The sequence below is a fragment of the Macaca thibetana genome, chromosome 7, assembly GCF_024542745.1.
Source record: "Macaca thibetana thibetana isolate TM-01 chromosome 7, ASM2454274v1, whole genome shotgun sequence".
NCBI classification, from domain to species: Eukaryota; Metazoa; Chordata; class Mammalia; order Primates; family Cercopithecidae; genus Macaca; species Macaca thibetana.
The window spans coordinates 105,017,434-105,035,266 of NC_065584.1; the positions used below are offsets into that span (position 1 = coordinate 105,017,434).

General features: G+C 39.2%; 1 protein-coding gene across 15 annotated transcripts in view; it reads right to left on the reverse strand.

The window, feature by feature from the left end:
* Nucleotides 1-17,833, reverse strand: part of AKAP13 (A-kinase anchoring protein 13) — a 352,869-nt gene that overhangs the window by 42,917 nt on the left and 292,119 nt on the right. For all 15 annotated transcript variants that reach the window (XM_050797981.1, XM_050797976.1, XM_050797966.1 and 12 more), the window contains one exon: nucleotides 9,406-9,583. In XM_050797981.1, the coding sequence (XP_050653938.1) occupies nucleotides 9,406-9,583 (178 nt within the window). The remainder of the gene's footprint in view (nucleotides 1-9,405; nucleotides 9,584-17,833) is intronic.

The window sequence follows — 17,833 nt, forward strand, 5'->3', positions numbered from 1 at the left end:
ACGAGTTGAAGAATTACCTTTAAGGACAGAAATGTACAACTTTCTCCTATCATTTCAACTCTAATCAAGAAAATGAAAATAAAACAAAAAAGTTAAATATGAGCAAATTTAGAAATGCATTCTACAAAATTCTTTCTGCAACTTCTTGTTTAAAATCTTTAACAAGGGCAACACGCCAAAACCCCACCTCTACAAAAAACACAAAAATTAACCAGGTATGGGGATGCATGCCTACAGCACCAGCTACTTATGAGGCTGAGGCAGGAGGATCACTTGAGCCTGGAACGTCAAGGCTGCAGTGAGCCATGATCACTCCACTCCACTCCAGCCTGGGCAACAGAGTGAGACCCTGTATCTCAAAAAAAAAAATTATTATATATATATATATTTTATTTTTTTGAGATGGAGTCTTGCTTTGTCACCCAAGCTGGAGTGCACTGGTATGATCTTGGCTCACTGCAACCTCCGTCTCCTGGGTTCAAGCGATTCTGCTGTCTCAGCCTCTCGAGTAGCTGGGATTACCGGTCCGTGCCACTACGCCTGACTGATTTTTTGTATTTTTAGTAGAGATGGTATTTCGCCACGTTGGCCAGGTTGGTCTCAAACTCCTAACCTCAGGTGATTCACTCAGCCTTCCAAAGTGCTGGGATGATAGGCGTGAGCCACCGCACCTGGCCAATAAATAAAATCTTTGGGGGATTTGAGACATCGCCCTATCTGGACTAAGAGTGCTTACACGCCAAAGGCATGTGAGATGTTCTTGTAGCTGGTGTGATAACCACAGTGCTGATGTACAGAACAAGAGGAAAGCCACAAAAAAGAGCCAAATCATCTCAGCTGAAGTAGCCCCAACAGCAGTTTTTGTAAGAACACTGGTAAACAAAAATGAAACAAAATGAAAGTGTTCTGCTTAAAAAAGAATTGCCTTTATTGCTTAGGGTCTTTTTTTTACCATCCTTTTCCCTAAGTAATAAATTTTCTTCCTTTAATCAATATGCATTTTACTCTCTCACATAAGCAATGAACTATAAATGCCAGAAAACTGTCTGTCCAGAGAGCAACTTTTCCTGATGAAATCAGAAGCAAAATCTAACCAATACACACATTCTAAATTCTTGTGTTTCCTACTTAGATTGCAGCTGGTTTACTTTTTTTTTTTAAGTAAAAGAAACAACCTACCACAAAAGTACTGAAATGCTGCTAGCACAACAGAAAATAAAGCAGCAATAATCTCAGTATCATTTTACATCTGTTTAAAGCAAGCAAAACAGAACCACTGGCAAGACCCCAAAACCCGAACATAACAAATTCCTTATTCTGAAGGACTCCACTAAGTCACTAAGATTTTCAAAGAACAAATAATTTGTGGCAGCTGGAAAGAACAGCTGATTATTCAAGGACAGCTTTACATAATAGAGAAGTAAGAGTTGAAAAGATATTGCTCTATTAACTCTGTGAAAGTCACCTAATCTTAAAACAAGAGTAGTTTTGGCTGAGATAAAAAAAAGTCCCAGTTTCTTATATAAATCATCATAATATATCATCATGATGGATTATATGGCTGATCTTTCTAACCACAAGTCAAAGGTGACTAGGCAGTGCTGAGGGTATGAAGCTCTATCCAGGCATCAGCCAAACATGGTTAAGCTTAACCACAATGGGAAGCCACTGTCTCCCAAGAGCACAAAGGTTTCCTAGGAGGTAAATGACTAACTGCATGGATGCTACATTTCCTACAACTCCTGGGAAGATCTTGGATATGAGAGGCAATGGAGGGAAGTGACAAAAGATTCTGGGTCCCCAAATTACTCATATTTTCTACTTCCTGCCAAGATAACACATGGGACTTCATACATACAAATATTCAGCTTCTTCAGGAAGCTGAAGATAATCAGCCCATTACTTCGGTTCATTTGAGAAGATGATTATATACTATTTTTGTTGCTCTCAATCCTTTTCGCTCCTTTTTTTTTTTTTTTTTTTTGAGTCAGAGTCTCACTCTGTTGCCCAGGCTGAAGTGAAGTGCAATGGCGTGATCTTTCACTCACTGTAACCTCTGCCTCCTGGGTTCGAGCACTTCTCCTGCCTCAATCTCCTGAGTAGCTGGGATTACAAGTGCCCACCACCACATTCAGCTAATTTTTTGTATTTTTAGTAGAGACAGGGTTTTACCACGTTGGCCAGGCTGGTCTCGAACGCCTAATCTCGTGATCCGACCACCTTGGCCTCTCAAAGTGCTGGGATTACAGGTGTGAGCCATCGCGCCCGGCCTACTCCCTTCTTTTTATAAGAGGCAGGCTGCAGACTGTCTTACACAAACCTTAATGCTATCACCAGATGTTGAGACTATTTCAACACTACTTCTGGAGTAGGGTGGTATGTAAATTAAAGAATGTATTTTTGAAACTTAGGTGTATATTATTAGGGTAACAATCAAGCCCAACTTAAACTATTCCTTTTTGCTGTCTGATTATTTTCAGTTTAAACCTCAAATATAGCCAGGCGCAGTGGCTCACACCTGTAATCCCAACACTTTGGGAGTTTGAGGGTGGTGGATCACCTGAGGTCAGGAGCGCAAGACCAGCCTGGCCAATATGGTGAAACCCCATCTCTAATAAAAATACAAAAAAAAATAGCCAGGTGTGGTGGCGTGTTCCTGTAGTCCCAGCTACTTGGGAGACCGAGGCAGAAGAATGGCTTGAACCTGGGAGGAGGAGGTTGCAGTGAGCTGAGACTGCGCCACTGCACTCCAGCCTAGGTGACAGAGACAGACACCATCTCAAACAAACAAAAAACAAAAAACATCCCTCAAATATGTTACATCTTTTTCCTGGTTTTTGCTGAGCAGGCAGAACTAAGATAATCTCTGATATTCGATTAGATCAAGCTATTACCAAAAATCAAAGAACAACTAGCAAAGGTTATTATGACCCCTGTCCCCATTGACAGACTTCCCAAACAGACAAGACTTTAGTCTAGTGATAACACACTGGACTTCATGAAATAATGTGCTTCCAGAAAAAGCAAATTCCTTGGGTGACTTCATATTAAAATTTATAGGTTCAACCAAAAAAGTCCCATTCCACTTATAAGTGTTTATCAGCACAGAACCGGCAGCCAATCCACTATTTCACTGGTTTTCCAAAACACTAGAAAAACTCTTTAAAAAGTCTTACATGAAATAAAATATTAATATACTATGTTCAAATGTGTAAAAGAGTACAGATTTATTTTCTGAGTTGCAATTTTAATGTTTACTTTTAAAGTTAATGAGAACAATGAAGTTGCTGTGATGAACTAAAAAATGTGAAATCAGAGGTACATGACATTTGCAATTCACTTATCTACCATAACCTCTAATTTATTTCTATATTTAATTTCGAGTACATGATATAGAGAACATCTTAACGTTCTTCATGTAGATAAATAACCAAAATTAGCCGTTTTTTTTTTTAATGGCTTGCCTTACAATCACAGTACAATCTTCAATTAATTAGAGATGGAAGGAAAAATACAAATGAGTAGGTAGGCTGATAGCTAAAGCTAATATGTTGATGTTAAAATCTGGGAATTATACCTTTAAGGATGTATGTTTTTATGTAGTTTTAAATATATATAAATCAGAAATCTGTGGAACTTCCAAACACCTGACACCCTGAAAGCTACTGCCCTATACATTAAACTATTTAATCACTATACAGAAGTGGGGCTGAGAATCTCAGAGTCTCAAACCTTTCATACAGTTTTCCCCAATCAATACCAAACCCCACACAAGTGATTCTTCATGGGTAGCTATGACATCACTGGGCGATGGAAGTCTCCAAGAGGTAACCCAGATCTTGCTCTCCAGAGGTGGTTCTAGCATGACAATGATACCATAAGGAGTCCAATAATTTGTGGTGTCCTAGCTATGTGTGCTTCATCATCCAGGGAGTCCGGTAAAAGATAATTTCTATTATGTTTAACAAGAAGACGTATCAAGAAAGCAAAAGTGGGCTTAGGATGCCTGTGCATTCTCCTACATTAACTGAATATTTTTGCTATCTGATAAATTTATTATATGCCAGTTACAGGTTTAATTCTGAGTGATAGTCTAATGTAGACAAAGACTTAATACAACCAAAGAGGGCAAATTTCAACTATTTGTAACCTAGAAATAATGTATATACAGAAGTCAATGGCAATACAAGGCTAAATATACACTGGCATATATTAGACAACTTACTTTAACCTGAACTTAAAATTGCAAAATTATCTGGAGCTAGTCATGGAAAGGTACAGCCACTCACTATAATCATAAACCAACAATTCTTAAATCTATTGTCCTCTATAGCACAAGATTCTTCGGGTCTTCAAAAAGATTGTCTATAACTTTCAACCTTAAATCTCCTGATAATGTTTCACATCACAATCCAGAACTGAGAGTTGGTAGATCAACTATCCTATTTCTGATTCAAGCAGGTGCTATCAATAACAGTGGTAGAACAACTCTCCTTAAGGCTTATAAGCTTACTCTGTTCTGGTAGTAATTCTGCTTTGCCCATTAAATTCTCGAATCAAACACCAACCTATTTTGTGCTTTCATCAGAGATCAGTTGATAAATAACTAGAAAATCCTTTGAAACTATCAGTGGTCCAATATCTACATTTTTAGACATACAAATAATATGTAAGTACATTCTTTAAAAATTCAAAGAATATAAAAGAATAAAACAAAGAGTCCTCTTCAACTCCTTTTCTCCTTATTTCTCTTTTTTTCAGATTGTTAACAGTTTGGTGTATAGCCTTTGAGATATTTTTGTACATTTTTTTTTTTTTTAAAAATAGAGTTTCACTTTTGTTGCCCAGGCTGGAGTGCAGTGGTGCGATCTCGGCTCACTGCAACCTCTGCCTCCCAGGTTCAAGCGATTCTCCTGCCTCAGCCTCCTAAGTAGCTGGGATTACAGACATGCACCACAATGCCCGGCTAATTTTTTGTTTTTTAGTAGACATGGGGTTTCACACATGTTTCCCAGCCTGGTCTCGAACTCCTGACCCTCAGGTGTTCCACCTGCCTTGGCCTCCCAAAGTGCAGGGATTATAGGTGTGAGCCACCGCACCCGGCCTATTTTTGTAAATTTATATAAACTACTGTTTGTTTTCCATAAACTGGGATCATGCTGTATATACTGTTGTATTTACTGACTTTTCAACTCATCAAAATGTCTTGGAGAGCTCTGTCTGTACCTGTAGATATCTCCCAGGGCTTGGCATACTATGGTCCTTGGGCTGAATTAGGCCCATTGCCTATTTTTGTAAATTATTTTCTTGAGACAAAGTCTCGCTCTGTTGCCCAGGCTGGAGTGCAGCGGTTCAATCTTGGCTCACTGCAATCTCTGCCTCCTGGGTTCGAGTGATTCTCCCAACTCAGCCTCCCAAGTAGCTGGGATTACTGGTGTGCACCACCATGCCTGGCTAATTTTTGTATTTTTAGTAGAGATGGGTTTTCACCATGTTGGCCAGGCTGGTCTCAAACTCCTGACCTCAAGTGATCTAACCACCTAGGCCTCCCAAAGTGCTGGGATTACAGGCATGAGCCACCGTGCCAGGCCTGTAAATAAATTTTTTTTTGGAACACAGTCACATCCATTGTCTATGGTTGCTTTTGTGCTAAAAGGACAGGGTCCAGCAGTCATGACAAAGACCTGATGAGCTGCAAAGCCTAACATACCGTTGGTTCCTTTGCAGAAAAAGTTTGGCAACCTCTGATCTGTCCTATGTTCTCTCTTTTTATTTATTTATTTTATGAGACGGAGTCTTGCTCTGTCTCCCAGCTGGAGTGTAGTGGCTAGATCTTGGCTCACTGCAACCTCTGCCTCCCAAGTTCAAGCAATTCTCCTGCCTCAGCCTCCCAGCTACAGGCACCACCACCATGCCCGGCTAATTTTTGTATTTTTAGCAGAGATGGGGTTTCACCACGTTGGCCAGCCGGTTTCCAACTCCTGACCTCAAGTGATCTGCCCGCCTCGGCTTCCCAAAGTGCTGGGATTACAGGCGTGAGGCACCACGCCTGGCCCCTATATTCTCTATTTAGTATCAGCCTATCCATCTATATACTAAACAAAATATATTTTATTGGTGGATATTTAAATTGCTTTCAATTTTTCCAGAATATAAACAATGTTACAATAAATAAGTACCAAAGATCGTACTTTAGAATTCCTTTTTTTTTAAGCCACTGTGGGTGCCTAGCTTATACTGATATTCAATAAATATTTGTTGACAAACTGCTTTTGAATGAATCACATATCAAACACAGTAGCTTGCAGAATTCAGCCAAATGAACTTTGTTGATTGACTTCATATAAGTTCAAGGACTTAAGGGTATAATTATTGATAATTAAATGTAAAAAATAAATCCAGTGTGAAGTCATTAAGATTTTCTAGACTGAAGCTCTCCCCTTACTAATGCAGACAACAGAGTAGAAGCCATTTTCTTCCTTTATAAACAATTATAAATCAGGACAACATGCTGAAATATTTGAAAAAAATCCATGAATACCTTTCAGTGACTATTTGCATGCTTGAAGTTTTACTCAGCTGTTTTTAAATCTACCCATTAGTTGTTACATCTTTTTTTTCCATTATAGAGTCCATTTGTTTCATCCTTTTAGTAATTATCGTTTTTTTTTTTTTTTTTTGGAGACGGAGTCTCACTCTGTCGCCTAGACTGGTATGTAGTGGCGCGATCTCAGCCTCACTGCAACCTCCGCCTCCTGGGTTCAAGAGATTCTCCTGCCTCAGCCTCCTGAGTAGCTGGGATTACAGGCGCACATCATCATGCCTGGCTAATTTTTGTATTTTTAGTAGAGGCAGGGTTTCACCATGTTGGTCAGGCTAGTCTTGAACTCCTGACCTCATGATCCGCCCGCCTCAGCCTCCCAAAGTGCTGGGATTACAGGCGTGAGCCACCGCACCTGGCCCCTTTTAGTGATTTTCAACATCTCTTGCTTGTATATCTCCTAATTCTTCCTCACAGTGGTTTACTTCCTTATGTGGCATCTATGTATCTTTTATTGTGAGCTCAGCTTAACAGAATTTTTTCCTCTTGTGGTAGTCTTGGGTATCCTGTTTTGTCAAAGAAAGTGAGTGGAAATCATCATAGAAGTATGTTCCAATCTGTCCAAATACACGTGTTTTTGTTGTTTTTTTTTTTTGCTTTTTGAGATGGAGTCCCACTCTGTTGCCCAGGCTGGAGTGCAATGGCACAATCTCAGCTCATTGCAACCTCCCCCTCCCAGGTTCAAGAGATTCTCCTGCCTCAGCCTCCCGAGTAGTTGAGGTTACAGGCATGTGTCACCACGCCCAGCTAATTTTGTATTTTTAATAGAGAGGGGGTTTTGCCATGTTGGCCAGGCTGGTTTCGAATTCCTGACCTCAGGTGATCCGCTCGCCTCGGCCTCCCAAAGTGCTACGATTACAGTTGTGAGCCACCACGCCTGGCCCAAATACACTTTTAAACATTTCAAATTTCTACCAGGCACAGTGGTGCATGCCTAAATACCAGCTACTCAGGAGGCTGGCTAAGCCAGGAAGATCACTTGATGTCAAGAGGTCAAGACTAGCCTGGGTAACTTAAAGAGTAAGTTAACTATTTTTAGTAAGAAATTACTTGGGATATCCAATATAAATGACTGAAAACAAGATTTCAGGACATCATGGTCTGAGAGTTGCTTCTTGACATCTGAATTCGTTACTATTTTGTCTGAATTGGTTATAGGTATAATATCAGGTTAACTGCCTCAGTCTTCTGGGTGACTGGGCTGGGCCTGGGCTGGCTGGAACTCACCTCTGACCACAAGCAGCCTCCTTGATTTACCCTGGTATGCTCTACAAATACTACTTTTGATCTGTACACTGACAAAATTTGAGATACATTGCCTTAGAGCAAAAATGTGCAAATTATGGTCTGTGGGCTAAATGTGGCTTGAAGCCTATTTTTGTATAGCCCGTGAGCTAAGAATAATTTTTACATTGTAAATAGTTTTTAAAAATAAAAAAATTGGCTGGGTGTGGTGGCTCACGCCTGTAATCCCAGCACTTTGGGAGGCGGAGATGAGCAGATCACGAGGTCAGGAGATCGAGACCATCCTGGCTAACATGGTGAAACCCTGTCTCTACTAAAAATACAAAAAAATTAGCTGGGTGTGGTGGTGGGCGCCTGTAGTCCCAGCTACTTGGGAGGCTGAGGCAGGAAAATGGCGTGAACCTGGGAAGTGGAGCTTGCAGTGAGCCGAGATTGCAACACTGCACTCCAGCCTGGGCGACAGAGCGAGACTCCGTCTCAAAAAAAAAAAAAAAAAAAAAAAAAATCAAATTATTACATAATAAAAATTTTATGAAATTCAAATTTCAGTATCTGTAAGTTAAGTTTTATTGGAATCACACTCATTGGTTTATGTATTGTCTACGGCTGCTTTTGCACTGCAATTGCAGAGTTCAAGAATTGTGACAGAGACCATGTGGCTCACGACACCTAAGATATTTTTATCTCGTTTTGTATAGAAAAAGTTAAGCAACTCCTGCTTAACCAGGAACAATGCTCAGTTAGCAGACTTGGCTTTCAGCAGATCAGCAAAGAATGTCTCTGTACATGGAGGTGCTCTCCCTTGGCAGTCACTATGGCTTAATGTTGGTAATGGTTGAAGCATACACCAAAGTAATAGAATAAAAATGAACACATATGATCTAACAAAAGATCACCGAGTAGCTTTAGGGTTTGGGGCTATGGGTAATTTTGATGCTGACACTGACTTTTAAAATATGGAGTGGTTTAGAGATCATAGAACAGAGTGCAGATGCTCCTCATCCTTTCAATGAGGCTACATCCACATAAACCCATGGTAAGTTGAAAATACTGTGAGTCAAAAATGCATTTAAATACACCTAACTTTCTGGACATCATAGCTTAGCCTGGCCTATCTTAAACACATTCAAAACACTTATATTAGACTATAGTTGGCCAAAATTATCTAGCACAAAGCCAGTTTTATGATAAAGTGTTGACTAGCTCATGTAATTTACTGACTACTGCACTAAATGTGAAAAACAAAATGAGTGTATGGGTAGACAGTTTATACTGAATGTGTATTGCTTTTGAACCACTGTAAAGTTAAAAAACTGTAAATTGAACCATCTTGACTCTTGACTGTTTGTATTTGAAATTGGGGTTGTCTGAAAAAAAAAACATAGGCTGTATATTATATATCTAGAATTTCTTTATCATGTCTAAAGAAAGATATAAAAAGGGTTACTTCTCCACATAAATGAGGAACAGATAAGGAGTGGGGTGGACAGGAAACTAGAAATGAGCTTTCCTGAGCCAAGAGAGTTCCATCTTATGAAAGGAAGAAGCACGTCTCTTACTTGCGCAAGTATAGGCATCTTTGTTGGTGAAGGGCTTCATACACTGGCTACAGCTGATAGGACCCACAACAGGAATGGAACTGAAAGTGTGCCCGTTGACAGTCTTCTTATCTTTCTCCTTGTCTTTAGAATCTTTCTCCTTCTCCTTAATCTTATCTTTTTCTTTTTCCTTTTCCTGCTGAAGAAAAGAAAAGAATCCACAGTTAATTAAACACTGGAGGGCCTTCTCCTTACCTGGGCACCCAGATGGCATGTGGTCAACAGTGGCTGGTGACTATTTTGGACAAGAGTGAAAAAAAAAGTTCTGGGCAAAGTGTGTGTGTGTGTGTTTTTAATTAAGGTGTTGGCATGCAAGCTACATTAGAAAATTCACATGAAAACTGGGCAGGCCGAACAGTTCTGGAAGTGGCTTATCCATTGGTTACTTCTACCGATAGACACAATGCCCAAGGACCAGCACTGCAAGGAGGGCTTCTGAGGCCTCAGCCACAGTCCTTCCTCAGCAAGCTACAGCACAGTCCACACAGGAAGAGAGGTCAGCTTTAGGCAGAAGGCAGAAGAAAGGGTGGTAGCAATTCTGGGATTGGCCTGAGGGAGAGAAAGATGCCTGGGCGGCATGAAAAATTGCCGAGGCTCCTCTCTAACTTTCTCACATCAATCGCATATCCCTAAGTGAGGGAGTAGCTATGAAGTTTCCTCCTTTACTCTAGTTAGAAACATAAATATGCCCCACATATACATTTTCAGTTTCTGCTAATTAGAATTTTAAGGTTTATAAATATTAACTTTGGCCTAATTTTCAAACTGGCAAGAGGAGACTGATAAGAGGGGGAGACTGGAAAACCACACAGTGGTTAAGAATACGGATAATGGTACCAGACCTTGGTTCAGATTCAGGTACTACTACTACTACTACCATGACCACCAACACCAACACCACCACTACTACCACTACTACTACTTGGTAATGGTGTGACCCTGGGTAAATTATTTCTCTGAGCCTCAGTTTTCTCATTTGTCAAACGGGAATAATCACAAAAGTACCCATCTCATACGTTTTTTAAAACATATGAGAATTAGGTGAGATAATACATTTCTAAAGCATTTTGCACAGTGCCTGGCACAAACTGAATACATAGTAACACTTAGCAATATTATTAATTATGCATAATTTACTGGAAATGAATTTCATTAGCTCATTATTCTCCTAAGCCAACATAGAAAGGTATTGCTTGCGGTAATGGAACGGAAGTTTTGATGTGAGAAGGGAAGATAGAAGAAACTAGGGGGTGGCTAAAGGATAATGGTGCAGGGCACGGAGGATAGGAGAATGCACAGATGACAGGAAGGAGCCTTGTTAATAATTTTTCTCAAAAGCCACCTTTGTCGTTCCTCAAGCTAGTTACCAACAGGGTCACTTCCTTTAAGAAAACAGAGTACTAGGGAAAGGAAGTCCCAAGGCTTAGTAGCTCACTCCTCTACCCTAAGTACCTAGGGGTGCAGGAAGGCAGGAAAAGCAGGCAGTGTCCCTAGGTTGGAAAGATAACCTTCCTAAGCCGTGCTCTCTGACCTCTTTTGTGAAGTTCCTTTCTTTCCTGTGGTCTTCCCTCACTTGTCAGAGTGGCAACAGAAACTGATACTCACCTTGTGCTTCCTGTGTGCCCAGTCACTGCCCAGGTGCTTCTACTTACTGAGCAGGCCATAACCAGGCCAGGTACAAAGCTCAGGGGACACCAGCAAAGGAGAGATCAGACTGGGTGACCAGTGGGGGCACGGGCTGGGAGTCAAGAGCTCTAAGTGCCAGAATACCTTGGCCATGTCACCTCAAGAATAATGTAGGAATGTCAGAAATGTTCTAGAGACAGACTGAAAGCAGAGGACTCATATGACATCAAGCCTCAATCGAAGAGAGGTTGTTATCAAAGCTTACACAGTCATGAAGAGGAATGGAAAGGAATTCAAACCTTGAAAACCTGCAGAACGACTGATGAATGCTGGGTCCTTAATTAAATATCTAAAGTAGTCAGGGACATTTCAGGTGAACACCAACCTTAGGAGGCCAGGACCATGGGGACATAACCATGCTCTCCGTAAAAGGTCCTTTAAGCACTGTTTGACAGAGTACTTGGCTGGCTAATTAGTATCGATGAGATAATTTCCTTTCAAACCAATTGGACTACAAGGAACTACCATTCACAAGGTAGGAGGTTTTATCTATTGCCAATACTATTGTTATGTCCTTAAAAAAATTCCAGGAAAATGGGTGTCCCAAGTCAGTGATCACGACAATTACTAAATGCCTTACATTTTGAATCAATGTCTTCTACGTACATCATTTTGTGTGACTCAATGACTCTGAAGTGGGCAGGGTGAGCATTATGCTTCCCATTTTACTATGTAGAGGATAAAGATAATAAATAACCGCTAAAAATCTGAACAGTTACTAAGTGCTAAGCACAATAATAGGCAATTCACATGTATTTTCTCACAGCAACCCAATGAATTAAGTACTAGGTATTATCTCCATTTTACATCTGAAGAGACTGAAGCTTAGAGATGTTTAATAACGCATTTGAGGCCACACGCCAGTAACTGCTCAAGCTGAAATTAAGATTCAGATCGGGCTGACTGTAAAGCTCAGCTCTCATACACTGCACTATGCTGCCAGGGACTGGAGAGGTTGGTTGACTTGCAAAAGGTCACACAACAGATGATCAGCACAGTCAAAATGGGAACACAGGTCTTCTGACTTTCTGTTCAGAACCCATCCACTGTAATGAAATGGTAAATAATTGCTACATCTATGATTCATGTGAAGTCTTTTGCTAATCAAATACATATAATGAACATCTAAGAGCCAAATTACTACACTTTTGAATTATAAAAAATAATGAGAGAGGAAGGGAGAAAAACTCCTCCACTTTACAAAACAGGAAGCTGTTCTGAGTGAAAATTGGTAACCGCACAAGTACATAAAACTTTAATAATAACAACTAAATTTGGGGGTTTTCAAATAATTTCTTTCTTTTAACTAAATTTTGCTAAAGGTTTTTCCATGCATAAAATGTTAAATGGAAAAGCACGATTTTTTTGCTCAGGAAAGTTAAAGTATACTTCAATCGTTTAAAAAATCTTTTTATGGCAACCAGTTTATCCTCTCAAGCCTTGCAATGTTCCCCAAACCTGAATAAATAAGAAATAGCTTCCCTTTGCAACAATCCAAACTAGTTCTTCCCAGGATAGAAACAAAACAAAACAACCAACTCCACTGGCTCTTTCTGTGTTTACTAGAATTTAGTGCTTTAAAGAAGTCAGGCTCTTACCTCCCCATGCTTTGGTCCTATGAATCTCACTGTTATGTGGGGTACTTCATGAAACCGACCCCATTTTATCGACATGATTCGACCCCCATGCCAGGAAACGTGCTCTCACAGAAGCGGGGGTGCATGCCGTCAAGGTAGAACTCAGCAGCTTTGAGCTGCCATTAGTGAAAACGTAAGAGGAAGCCAGAGACTGGTTAAGAAAGGGAAGGAGGGAGGGCTGAGACTGCTTGTTTCCTTAAGACAGTCTTAACTGTTTGAATGCTGCTGGTAAAGCCAACAACCCTTGTTACAAAGGATACAGGAAATGAAACAAAACCCCATTTCCCCCAAAAACAGTGTGTGTGGACAGTGCTTAAGCTGCAATATAAGAACTCTGGCAAGGTTTGGGCCAAGTTTTTACACGGGAAGTTAAGGAACGCATGTTATCTATTTTAAAATAGACTCCTCATTTTATAAAATGCAGTGAGTTTCCTAAGAAAACTTTTTAGTGAAGTTGCCTGCGGTAAAGTGGTGACTAGTTATTTTCTGAAGTTTGACTTTTCCATGTTTAACAACTGGCAAAATGCTTTAGCTGTGTGCTGGGGAAACAGGCTAACAGCATTTAACAGGGATAGATGCAGGTAACAACTGCACTAGGACACTATCAAAGGTGATTCTTCACTTTTCCTAAAATATCCCTTTATACATGTAATTACAATAAAAAGAACACTCTGGACAACTGTGAAAACATGATATGATCAAACAACTGTCATGTCACAGATCTTTAATCAAAGAAGGAATGAGAATTACGTTTAACATTAAGTCTTTGTAAACACTACTCTAGGAGGCACTTCTGAAAGGCTAATGGGTACAGCTCTCTTCTATACAGACCACAGGACCTAGGAGCTTTAACTGAATTTCCTGTTACAAAGTCATGTAGTATACTTACAGCTGTGCAGGAATTTAACCCGTGCACTCAAAAATACCTACTTCAAATCAAATAGATTTGTCTAAAACATTTCTAACCACCTCTTGTTTGTCTACAAAGAAGAAAGCTTAGTATTAGGTTGGTGCAAAAGTAACTGTGGTTTAGAAAAAAGAAAACCAGTGTGATAGGATGGTTTAAAGAGGGTCATTCCACTCCCTTTGTGAACTCGAACATCATGCATATGAGTGTTTAAATACTCTGCAACATGTAAAATTACTTAGCAGGAAACAGCACTATCTCTCAAAGATACTAAGACAAAAGCAGAAACTGCCGGTCTTCCTGTTCTACTTCCTGTTTAGCCCCCCCGTTTTCAACAAAAACATACAATATATTTAATCTAATCACTTATGCCAGTCGGTGATAATTCTCAAAAGGACATAGGATCAAGGACTCAATTTTTAAAGTTTATATACAAAACCCAGTACTCCAGACAAACTGTTACCCTCCTAGGAATGTGAACAGTTTACTGCCTACTGGCTTTTGGCTTCTTTGGACATGTTTAAGAACTGTGTATCATCACAATTATACAACTGAATGGAATATATCTAGGTTAATCACTATAACCTATTTTCATAAAGATACATATATATCATGCAAAAGGAAAGCAGACATTTTCAAATAATCCTTAGACACTTTTCTGAGTTACAGGTGGCATTTTAATATCATATTCAGTAGATGCTTTTAATTTTTCCTTTAAAAGATGTAGGTCTAGTTTTATTGAATGGTGGGTTAATAAAACAATTGGATCAGATGGTCTCTCATAGCATCTATTTAAAAAATAATTTTGGAAAACTGAAAATTTGTGATTTTCACGGAAAAATCAGTGTCAACATCCATAGTAGCACTTTCAATTTGTTAACATTATGGAGAAGTAACATCATTGAATAGTTAAGAACAAGATTAGAGTTAGCATCACTATGCTAAGAAAATTTAATATTCATTAATTTTTATGTTACCATTTAGAAAATAAATTACTTCTGCATGGTAGAATGCTATGCAGATACATAGCATAGTGAGGGTATTTAACACAAAACATACTGCTTTTCCTCTATTTCTTTCCTTTCTCTTTTTTTTTTTTTAAGAGACAGGATCTCACTCCATTGTCCAGGCTGGAGTGCACACAGCTTACTGCAGCCTTGAACTCCTGGGCTCTGATCCTCTTGCCTCAGCCTCCTGAGTAGCACCACAGGTGTGCACCACTACGCCCAGCTAATTTTACAGTTTTTTGTAGAGATGAGATCTCACTATACTGCCCAGACTGACCTTGAACTCTTGGTCTCAAGTGAGCTTCTCATCTCAGCCTCAAAGTACTGAGATTACACGTGTGTATCACTGTGCCACGCCCCACACTTTTAAAAAATCATCTTTTGCTACATTGATAAAAGCCAAGCTGTTCCAATTTTATTTAAAAGTGAGCTAATAACAACTCACTATAAAAGGTGACTTACAGTTGCCACTAGGACACTCTAAACACTTGGTAATGGGAAATGGACTATAATCTAGGGTTACGAATTTGTAATTTTTTGAGTTTCCACTGCTAAACACAGCATGGCCCCAAGAGATCAGATCTTGAAGCCAAGTCTGAAAGAGGAACCAATCTCAATTGCAAAAGAGTGCTGTCATTTTGACAAAGGAGATGATCAAAGGCAAGAGATCAACTGACACTAAACAGTTTCTACCAGTGATAACAGATTTCAGTCTAACACAAAGTATGTTTTCTCCTGTTCTTTCTGCTCACCCCCTCCTAGCAAACTCCAGTCCTTTCAGATTTAAAAAGTTAAAAGAAAAAAATTATACTGTATAGTAACATTTTGTTTAAACACAAAATGATGAAGTCAGATCACAGGAGGTTGTGTGACTTGAAGCATATGTCTCTGTGCCTCAGTCTGTAAAACAAGGAGGCCAAGATGAGACTTTTTTAAAGGTCAGGGTCCAGTTTCTAAATTCCATCTTACATTGTTTTTTTCCCCATTGTGTGTGTGTTTTACCTCATCCATGAGATCAGTGGTATATTCACTGCTCTGTTCTAAAACTCCATGACATTGGGGAGATGGCTAGAAAGGGGGAATCTCCACTTATTTATTGGTCTTCCACGACAAGCTTGTTTGAAGACAAGATTCGGCAGTTCAAAAGCAAAATAAAAAACAACAAAAAATTTTTGAATGTATCCAAACTATACCATAAAGTTTTTCAAGGTCATGACTATGAGCTTTAGTTCTCTTAGGTGCCTGTTAACACTTAGAGGAATGCTAAGACTATACAAGTCATTTAATAATATTTGGCTAATTTATATTGATCTATCCAAGGGGATTTTCTTTTGTTGATACCAACTATTATCCAAGCCAGCAGTGGTAAGTAAAATAGGTAAGGCTCTATTTTAAGCCTGGCTGCCAATGTGTAAATATGTAGAATACTGGTAAAGCATTCTACCCTCTTTGACTTTCATTTTTTTTTTTTGAATTATAAAACAAGGCTGAGTCCGAAGTTAATACTTAAATGTGTGATTATGCTAGAAATAATTTGCTAGACTCTTTGTATCCCTCCCTGATTGCCTACTTTCTCTCCATTCTGTACTTGGACAGGAGAAATGAAGAGAAAACAATTCTTGTGGCAGGTTTTGTGGAAAAATTTCTCTGAATGTATTTGCTAAACCAAGAGATCTTACAAAACATGGTAAAATACTTTGGCTATATGTCCATCAGCCCACTGAATTGAGGGTTTGAGAAGCTTAGTGCACCTTGTTTTGTGGGGGAGGAGGCGATGCCCTTTTATGACAGTATTATTGAATTCAATGTTTATTTATTCCCTTACTTCTAAATATGCATGTATGTACATGTGTGTATATATCGTATATGCATGTATATACTACACACACACACACGCACGCGCATACATACACAGTGATTGCTTGCAAGAGTTCCTTAACTGATTTCAAATTTTTATTTATTTATGTCTTTATTTTGTTAGAGGGTGTCGTGGGTAGACAAATAGGGTATGAGAGGCGAAAAGATTTTCCCCACGGACTTGAAATAGAATGAGTTTTGGTTTAGCACTGGGAATCAGTATAAGAAAGTGAACTTCTTTTCTCCCTTTCTTTTGAAAATACATTTTTAAAAAACATTAGAAATACATAAACCAAAACATTAAGCATAGTTATCGCTAAGTGGGGTTATTACAGGAGATTTTCATTCTTTTACTTTTAGATTTTGAAGATTCCCCTAATGAGCATGTAAAAAATAACTAGATAAAAAATGTTACTTTAGGCTGGGCATGGTGGATCACACCCAGTGCTTTGGGAGGCTGCAGCAGGAGGAATGCCTGAGGTAAGGAGTTAGACCGGCCTGGACAAAATAGCAAGATTTCATCTCTACAAAAAAATTTAAACATAGCTCAGCATGATGGCGCATGACGGTAGTCCTGGCTACTTGGGAGGCTAAGGTGCAAGGCAGGAGATTGCTTGAGCCTGGCAGTTCAAGACTGCAGTGAGCCATGAACACCACTGTGCTCCAGCCTGGGTGATAGAGTGGAGCCCTCTACACATACACACACACACACACACACACTCTCTCTCTCTCTCTCTCTCACACACACTTGGTTTAAATATTTATTTAATCTCTTAAACACCAAGAGAATATGTTCTAAATGCTCCTAATTAGAAATAGATCTAAGAAATGATATTAATCTTAAAAGTTCTTGTAATCTTCCGTAGGAAAATCCTTCCCTCTAAACCCAAACGTAATATTTTCAATCCTTTGATCTTGGCATAAAATCCTTCTTTTGCATTTAAACTGATATTACAGATTTAAGCACTGTGGTTTAAGAGGATGGGATTCGAAACCAAAGAGATCTGGTTTGAACTACTTCTTCACATTAGAGGAGCATCCTTGGTAAGGTACATCACTTTTAGAAAAGAGAGATAATACCTATCTGATAGGGCTGTTGAAAGGGTTAAATAATATATGGAAAGCACTTAGCATATAGTGAAAATTCAGTAACTGGTAGTTCCACTTCTTGTTATTTTTCTTATTATTTTCCTTTACATACTAGGCGATTTCAGAGAGTAATCCTAAATTTATTTTCATTTATGTCCCCATGATTTAACCAGTTTTGGCGTGTATATAAGCTGTGACAGAATCCT